Source organism: Bison bison, unplaced genomic scaffold (assembly GCF_000754665.1).
Source record: "Bison bison bison isolate TAMUID 2011002044 unplaced genomic scaffold, Bison_UMD1.0 scf7180017864218, whole genome shotgun sequence".
Classification (NCBI taxonomy): Eukaryota; Metazoa; Chordata; class Mammalia; order Artiodactyla; family Bovidae; genus Bison; species Bison bison.
Genome location: NW_011494790.1, coordinates 4,368,784 through 4,378,005, shown reverse-complemented (window position 1 = coordinate 4,378,005; position 9,222 = coordinate 4,368,784). Strand labels below are relative to the sequence as shown.

The window sequence follows — 9,222 nt, the reverse complement described above, 5'->3', positions numbered from 1 at the left end:
GCTAAAGGGATATACAGTTTACAAACTTTGGTATAGTAAAACTTTTTTTGTGTGTGTATGTGTGATTTGTGGAATAAGTCTCATTTTATAATTATTTTTTATATATGTATTTAAACTATAACTGCTCAGTTAAACTAGTTGCAATTTTTCTAAAAGTACATAGAAAGGGGAAAAAAGAGCATCTTTCAAGCAAATTTGTCCCAAAAAATTGGCAAGAAATAGCATTTTTTTTTTAAAGAATATTACTTCAGAGAATAAACTTAATGTACTTAGGTTCTTTTAGGTTGAATAGTGAAATTAGAAATGATCATTTTTAGGACTGTATTGCTGCTATAATGACAATTTATAGTCTATAATTAATGTAATTTAAAGGAAAATTATGTTGGGAGTGATAATTTTTTATAGTTTAGATGGCTGTTACATTAGCCATTTTATGGACTTGTATTAAAGTATTAAGACTGTTTACACATTCATCTATGAATAGATATGAATATTCCATAGGAAATAACTTTGTTTTATTCTCTTCTTTTTTTTAAAATAGCTGTCATTATTAATTATGCAAGTGAAATGTTTGACTGCTGAACTTAGTCAGTGGCAAAAAGAAACTCCTGAAAGTAAGATTCTTATTTTTAGATTTGTATTTTTATAAATTAATGTTGAATTAATTTAATGATCACGAGAAGAATTCAAGATGTATTTAACTTTCTTGAAATTGGTCTAAATTCCATTGCTATAAGGAAGTCACCTTATTTTTCTTTTTTTACACACAGAATTTCATACTTCTTTATTATTATAGATGAGGATGTCTGCCTCACATTAGAATATAGTAATCTTGATTACAGAGACTTTATTATAGCCATCACTTTATCCTCATAGACATTATTTTATATGCTCAGTAGAAACTGTATTGTTTCCTAATGAATTAAACTTAAATAGTGGAAGAGAGAAATTATTTTAGATACTTGCATTAAAAGCTGCATACATTTTATGTTGCCTTTTGATTTGTCCAACGGTATTTTTGCCTTTAGTTGAGAAACAGAAAATTACTTAAAAATCTGTGGTTATAATACCCAGCTAGGAGATATTTTTCAGTTATTAAAGGTTGCATTCTTTTAAGTGGTATGTATGTCTGTATTCAATCTTCTATATGGATTGTACTCTCTTTTTTTGTTTAGGTCTCCCTTCTGCTTTCTTCTACCTCTCTGTCTCCTCTTTCTTAGTTTCCTCTCCATTTTCTTCCAGTTATCAGGATTCTTTTTTCTCATTCTCTTCCTAAACAATTTTATCTGCATTCTTGTTTTAAACTGTTAGGTTGATGCAAAAGTAATAGCAGTTTTGCAATGTTGAACTTTGCCATTTAATATTTGAATATAATCTTAAATAAATGTGGTTATATTATACATTGAATGTGCATTTCTAGCTTTATGGTTTTTTTGCTAATGACATTACTTGCTGTTTATTTTATATTTATTTTAGACTAGGGAAATGGTGTTAGACAAAAAGGAAATTCGAGTGATTTTTCTTATATGAGTTCAGAATGGTGATGAAGCAGCAGAGATAACTTGCAGCATCAACAATGCATTTTTCTCAGGAACTGCTAATAAACATATAGTGCAGTGGTGGTTCAAGAAGTTTAGCAAAGGAGATGAGAGCCTTGAAGATGAGGAGCACATGGCTGGCCATCAGAAGTTGACAACTAGCTGAAAGGATCATTGAAGCTGATCCTCTTACAACTACACAAGAAGTTGTGGAAGAACTCACTGTTGGCCATTCTATGGTTGTTCAGTATTTGAAGCAAATTGAAAAGGTGAAAAAGCTCGTTAAGTGAGTACCTTGTAAGTTGACTGAAAGTAAAAAAAAATCATCGTTTTAAGTGTTTTCTTACTGTACTCAACAACAACAAACCATTTCTCAATCGGATTGTGACGTGTAATGAAAAGTTGATTTTATATGACAGCCAGTGATGACCAGCTCAGTGGTTGGACCAACAAGAAGCTCCAAAGCACTTTCCAAAGCCAAATTTGCCCCGAGAAAAGGTCATGGTCACTGGTGGTCTGCTGCTGGTCTAATCCACTACAGCTTTCTGAATCCTAGTGAAACTATTACATCTGAGAAGTATGCTCAGCAAATTGATGAGATGCACTGAAAACTGAAGCACCTGCAACTGGCATTGATCAACAGAAAGGGCCCAATTCTTCTCCATAACAACACCTAACTGCACAGCATACAACCAGTGCTTCCAAAATGTTTGGAAGTTATGATGTTTTGCTGCATCCACCATATTCACCTGATTTCTTGCCAACGGACTACCACTTCTTCAAGCATCTTGACAACTTTTGCAGGGAAAACGCTTCCACAACCAGCAGGAGGCAGAAAATGCTTTCCAAGAGTTTGTCAAATCCCGAAGCCCAGATTTTTATGCTACAGGAATAAACTAACTTCTCATTGGCAAAAATGTATTGATTATAATGGTTCCTATTTTGATTAATAAAGATATGTTTGAGCGTAGTTATAATGATTTAAAATTCACGATCTGAAACTGCATTTATGTTTGCACCAACCTAGTATGTTCATGCCAGTGTCCACCATTGTTTTATGTCTTCTCTACCATCTAGTAGTCTTTTTAATTTCAGCACCTCTGATATGTATGTATGTACAATTATGATTTTAATTTATATTCAACCGTGTATCTTGTTGCCTCCTCCAGCATTATATTGGGCATCTCAAAGACCACGTATACTCTGCTATTAAAATGTTGGTGTTCAGTGCTTTTTGCTTCTTACTCTATTTCAGCATTATATTTTTCTGCTCCTATTTTAATGTGTTATGTCTGTATTAATGACTTCTATATTGGTTTGTTAGTACTGCCATAACAAAGTAGCATGACTGAGTTGCTTAAACAACAGAAGCTTTTTTTACCCCCCTCACAGTTCTGGAGGATAGAAGTCCAAGATCAAGGTGTTGGCAGGGTTGGTTTATTCTGAGCCTCTCTTCTTGGCTAGTAGACTGCCTACCATCTTCTTCCTGTGTCTTCACATGGTCACCCATCTGTGTTCTAATCTGTTTGTATAAGAAAGCCATTCATAATGGAGTAGGGTCTACCCTGTTGACCTCATTTTAACTTAATTATGGTCCAGCCCCAATACAGTCATGTTTGAGGTACTGGAACTTAGGACGTCAAATTATGAATTTTGGTGGAGTGGGAATGGATGGAAGGATAGGGAGAGGACACAAAATTTCCACAGCTTTCATGTCTGTGTATCCAAAGCAGACTTCTCTGTAACATCACACTTGTATATCTTTCTACCTTCCAGACGTCTTATAATCTTACATAAAGACCTTGTACTGCCAGCACTGAACACACTGACTGGTTGGTCAAATACCCACCTTGCTTAAGGTTGTGAATCCCATAGACTGCCACACTGGAAAGATTTTAAAAATCTTTATATTCTTAGAGCCTGCCATATTGGTTGAAATGATTGTTTGAATATGAAGTGCTACTTTTGGTCACACTTGTCAAAAGGGAGATTTTTAAACTTTTTATTCTTAGAATCCTTTTCATTGTATAGCTATCCCAGGGCTGCCTATAATTAGTCCTATATAGTTCTACAGGGCTTATGAATTACATATCTCTTTTCTGTTAGAAAACCCTCTAGCATGGAAGAAAGCTTAGAAAGTTTCCAGTAGTATACCATTTGAGAAATTTTAGTAGCACTTTATTAGGAAAAATAAATTTAGTATAAGAACTGAACTTTTGTAAATATAAGGATTTGATTTTTAATTTATATTCATCAGACTGGCAGAATTTTTAGAAGAGTTTATAATATTTTTGCTGTTTCTTAGTCATTGCTTCCAGAAAATTAAAAAAAAGAATCTAGCATCCTATTTTAAAATTCAAAATACACATTTTCTTCTGTGAAATTCACTTTCTTGGGAATCTATCCCACAGAAATGAAAGAATCAGTGTATAAGGACATAAATAAAAGAATGTTTCCTGCATCATTGTTTTTTGAGGCTAAACTCTAGACACGAAGTTAGTGCTCAATCAGTAGTGAAATTGCTCAACACATTTGATGAATTTACCCTGTGGAATATGCATTGATTTAAAATTATGAATTTGACTTACTCCAGATGAATGAAACCCACACAGGATTTCCATATGGGTTTTGTTGAGTGAAAATAAGAGTAATGTGTATGATATGATCTCATTCTTGTAAAACCGGGAATGACAAAATTAATAACCCTTTTTTTGTATATGTACAAATATGCATAGACTGTATACATTGGATCTGTGTTTGTATGCATAGAATCATTTAACCACAGAGAAATATTTAAGAAACACACTGTAGAATATTAATTTTGTTTTTGATGGATTGGGAAAATAAAATAAGAAAAAAAAGCACTGAAAACAAAATGTGAAAATATCACATTTGTCTAATGTGATATATAATTTGGCTATATATATAAAGGTGTTGAAAATGTTTATAAAAACTGTACACATCTCATAAACATTCTATTTTATATAAATGAAAAGGGAAAGCGGTATCTTAGAAACTACAAAATCAAATTCTTGATTTTTGAGAAATAACTAAGCATATGTATAATTTTTGTTTGTTTTGTTCCTGTAGTGATTCCCCTGAATGAAGAAATTCTGGTAACGTTAGGAAAAGAAGAGGTAAGTCACTGAATGAATTTGTAGTGACCCAAAATACCTTATGACAAGAAGTGTTTTGGATAAGTTCATGCCATAGTGAATGAGATGAAACCACTTTAAAATTGTATTAATTATGTTTTATTGAATAGGATTCTTCAGATTTTTTGAATTTTGAATTAAATATATAAACTTTACTCTTGTATTTAATTTTTGTTGATTAAACTTCATAATAAATGCTAAAAGTTTACATATAACTAAATAATTATACATATATATCTGTCCTTAAAACTTAACATAAAGGTCAATAAAGATGTTTTTTAAAGCCTCAGTTTATTAGATCAAAGTTTAGGAGATAAGACAGAAGCAAATAAGAATTTTAAACAAAGTTGTAGAACATTGAAATAAATATCTATATTCTTACAGACAGACTCTGCCCAATAGAACTGAAGAAAGGCTTTGGATTTGAAGGAACCTGGTACTTGAAAATTCAGAGTTCAACTGTAGAGCTTAAAATAAGATTTCTTTAAAGTAAGAATAGACCACTAGGCCTTGTCTCTCTCTCTCTTGCAATCAAGTGGATAACTTTCACCCACACACCTGAAAACTGGAGGCATGTTATATGGAGACATTAAACTATTGAGGCTTTGACCCTAGCACACCAGGTTTAATAAGGTTGGTGTGAGGTCAAAAGTCAGAAAGTTCAAGTTAACATTTTTATACTGTGGTGGAAGTACCAGCTCCTTCTCTTGATCTATCTATAGGGGTCCTTTGTTGTTAAGTTGCCAAGTTGTGTCCCAGTCTTTGCAACCTCATGAACTGTACCATGCCAGGCTTTCCTGTTCTTCACTATCTCCCTGAGTTTGCTCAAACTCATGTCCTTTGAATCAGTGATGCCATCCAACCGTCTCATCCTCTGTCTCCCCTGTTCCTCTCGTCCTCAATCTTTCCCAGCATCAGGGTCTTTTCCATTGAGTTGGCTCTTCACATCAGGTGGCCAAAGTACTGGAGCTTCAGCTTCAGCATCAGTCCTTCCAATGACTATTCAGGGTTGATTTCCTTTAGGGGTCCTAAAGTATGGTATAAAAGTAGCCTCAAACTGGAGTTAAAATAATCTCTGGAAAATATAAATGGCCCTAGAAAAAAGGTCTATAATTATTCATACAGGGGGGTTCCCAGTGGAAAGCAGGATGGATGTTCATCAAAAAGTAATTTATGAATGGAGTTTGTTTTTGAGCTTTAAATGTGAATTACCAAATTTCACTCAATATAGTGTTGGAGGTCCAAGACTCAGCAATCACTCAAGATAAGAAATAGAAGGAATCCAAACTGGAAAAGAAGAAGTAAAACTATCACTGTAGATGACATGATATTATACATGGAAAATCCTAAAGACACTACTAGAAAACTACTATAACACTTCAGTGTATTTGGTTAAGTTTCAGGATACAAAATTAATAGAAAGAAACATATTACATTTCTCTACACTAACAAGGAACTAATGTAGACATGTAAGGCAGTCCAGAAAGAAACCCACACATTTTTGGTCATTTAATGTACAACAAAGGAGGCAAGAATTTACAATGGAGAAAAGACAGTTTCTTCAGTGAGTGGTGCTGGGAAAACTGGACATCCGTACATAAAATAAGACTAGAACATTCTCTAGCACCACATACAAAGTAAACTCAAAACAGAAAAGACAGACCAGAAGAGTAAGACAGAAAAGTAAGACCAGAAACCGGGTAGAACACTCTGACATAAATCATACCAATGTGTTTTTAGCTTTGTCTCCTAAGGTAAAGGACATAAAAGCAACAGTAAACAAATAAGACCTTATTAAATTTAAAAGCTTTTGTACAGCAAAAGAAAACTTCCAACAAAATGAAAAGACAACCTACTGAATGGGAGAATACATTAGCAAATGCTATGACTGATAAGGGGTTAATATCCAACTTATATAAATGACTTAAGTCAACGTAAAAAAAATTAGGACTTCCATAGCAGTCCAGTGGTTAAGACTCTGCATTTCCGCTGCAGGGGGCCTGAATTTAATCCCTGGTCGGGGAACTAAGATCCTGAATGCCTCATGGTAATACCCCCCCAGAAAGCAAAAAAACAAGCTGATTAAAATGATAATACCTCACGCTTGTCAGTATGACTATTGTCAAAAAGAATACAAATAACAAATGGTGAGGACATGGAGAAAGGGAACCCTCAAACACCGTTGGAAACATAAATTGGTGTATCCTCTGTGGAAAACAGTATGGCAGTTTCTCAAAAAACTCAAAGTAGACTACCATATTACCCAGCAACTCCACTCCTGGATATATATCTGAATAAAACAAAAATACGAATTCAGAAAGATACATGCACCTCATTGTTCATCAGTTCAGTCACTCAGTCATGTCTGACTCTTAGTGACCCATGGATTACAGCACGCCAGGTCTCCCTGTCCATCACCAAATCCCGGAGCTGACTCAAACTCATGTCCATCGACTCAGTGATGCCATCCAACCATCTCATTCTCTGCTGTCCCCTTCTCCTCCTGCCTTCAGTCTTTCCCAGCATCAGGATCTTTTCCAGAGAGTCAGTTCTTCGCATCAGGTGGCCAAAGTATTGGAGTTTCAGCTTCAGCATCAGTCCTTCCAATGAATATTCAGGACTGATTTCCTTTAGGATGGACTGGTTGGATCTCCTTGCAGTCCAAGGGACTCTCAAGAGTCTTTTCCAACACCACAGTTCAAAACCATCAATTCTTCGATGCCCAGTCTTGTTTATGGTCCAATTCTCACATCTATACGTGACTACTGGAAAAACCATAGCTTTAACTAGATGGACCTTTGTTGGCAAAGTAATGTCTCTTCTTTTTAATATACTATCTAGATTGATCATAGCTTTTCTTCCAAGGAGCAAGTGTCTTTTAATTGCATGGGTGCAGTCACCATCTGCAGTGATTTTGGAGCCCAAGAAAATAAAGTCTGTCACTGTTCCATTGTTTCCCTATTTGCCATGAAGTGATGGGACCAGATGCCATGATCTTAGTTTTCTGAATGTTAGGCTTTAAGCCAACTTTTTCACTCTCCTCTTTCACTTTCATCAAGAGGCTCTTTAGTTCTTTGCTTTCTGCCATTAAGGGTGGTGTCAACTGCATATCTGAGGTTATTGATATTTCTCCCGGCAATCTTGATTCCAGCTTGTGCTTCATCCAGCCTGGTGTTTCGCATGATGTACTCTGCATATAAGTTAAATAAGCAGGGTGACAATATACAGCCTTGACCACTCCTTTCCTGATTTAGAACCAGTCTGTTGTTCCATGTCCAGTTCTAACTGTTGCTTCTTGACCTGTATACAGATTTCTCAGGAGGCAGGTAAGGTAATCTGGTATTCCCACCTCTTAAAAATTTTTCATAGTTTGTTATCCACATAGCAAAGGCTTTGGCATAATCAGTAAAACAGAAGTAGATGTTTTTCTGGAACTCTGTTGCTTTTTTGATGATCTAGATGTTCAAGCTAGATTTAGAGAGAGAGCTTTCTTTTTTCCTAATACAGGCTTTTATGGTGTAAATTCTTATCTGAATACTTCTTTTGCTTTATTCCAGAAAGTTTAATCTTGCTTTTATTTTCAAATAGTTCATCATAATTTCTTACTTTTCTGAGGATTGTGTTTTTGACCCATGGATTATGTGCATCTTTATTTGTATTTTTAGTATCCAAATTTTCACATTTTTTTAAATAAATTTTTTTATTTTTAAGTCCATTATTGGACCATATTTGATGTGCTATCAGTGTTGTCTATATCATACCTAAAAATGCCATCTCTGCTCCTCATTTCTGTACTCTTGCTTTGACCTATTTTTATTGTATTTATCCCTCTCTGGAGTTTCAAGTTTGTTTTCTTTGTGTGGATTCCCTTCTTTGTAATCTGTTCACTTTTGCATCCCTGACTCCTTCAACAGTGCCTGGTGTTACAACTGATCAAGAAATATTTGTTGAATGAGTGATTCTCATCTGCGTCTGTTTAGTATAGTTTCCTTAGAAAAGAGACCTACCTAATATGCCTGGTTACTGAAAATTTTCCACTGAATTGCCTTTCAGTATGAAATTACAATTTATTGCTCAAAACCTCTTATATCTTTTAATTTAACAGTGAAATATTACATAGAACTGAGTTCAGTTCAGTTGCTCAGTCATGTCCGACTCTTTGCGACCCCATGAACCACAGCATGCCAGGCCTCCCTGTCCATCACCAACTCCCGGAGTACATCCAAACCCATGTCCATTGAGTTGGTGATGCCATCCAACCATCTCATCCTCTGTCTTCCCCTTCTCCTCCTGCCCTCAATCTTTCCCAGCATCAGGGTCTTTTCAAATGTGTCATCTCTTTGCATCAGGTGTCCAAAGTATTGGAGTTTCAGCTTCAACATCAGTCCTACCAATGAACACCCTAGTTCAGTTCAGTTCAGTCGCTCAGTCGTGTCCGACTCTTTGTGACGCCATGAACTGAAGCACGCCAGGCCTCCCTGTCCATCACCAACTCCCAGAGTTCACTCAGACTCACGTCCATTGAGTCA

The 9,222-nt window shown here is 35.3% G+C and overlaps 1 protein-coding gene across 3 annotated transcripts in view; it reads left to right on the top strand.

Annotated features, from left to right (window-relative positions):
• Positions 1 to 9,222, top strand: part of CENPK (centromere protein K) — a 36,954-nt gene that overhangs the window by 16,448 nt on the left and 11,284 nt on the right. For all 3 annotated transcript variants that reach the window (XM_010845521.1, XM_010845523.1, XM_010845522.1), the window contains 2 exons: positions 542 to 614; positions 4,629 to 4,675. In XM_010845521.1, coding sequence (XP_010843823.1) covers positions 542 to 614; positions 4,629 to 4,675 — 120 coding nt within the window. The remainder of the gene's footprint in view (positions 1 to 541; positions 615 to 4,628; positions 4,676 to 9,222) is intronic.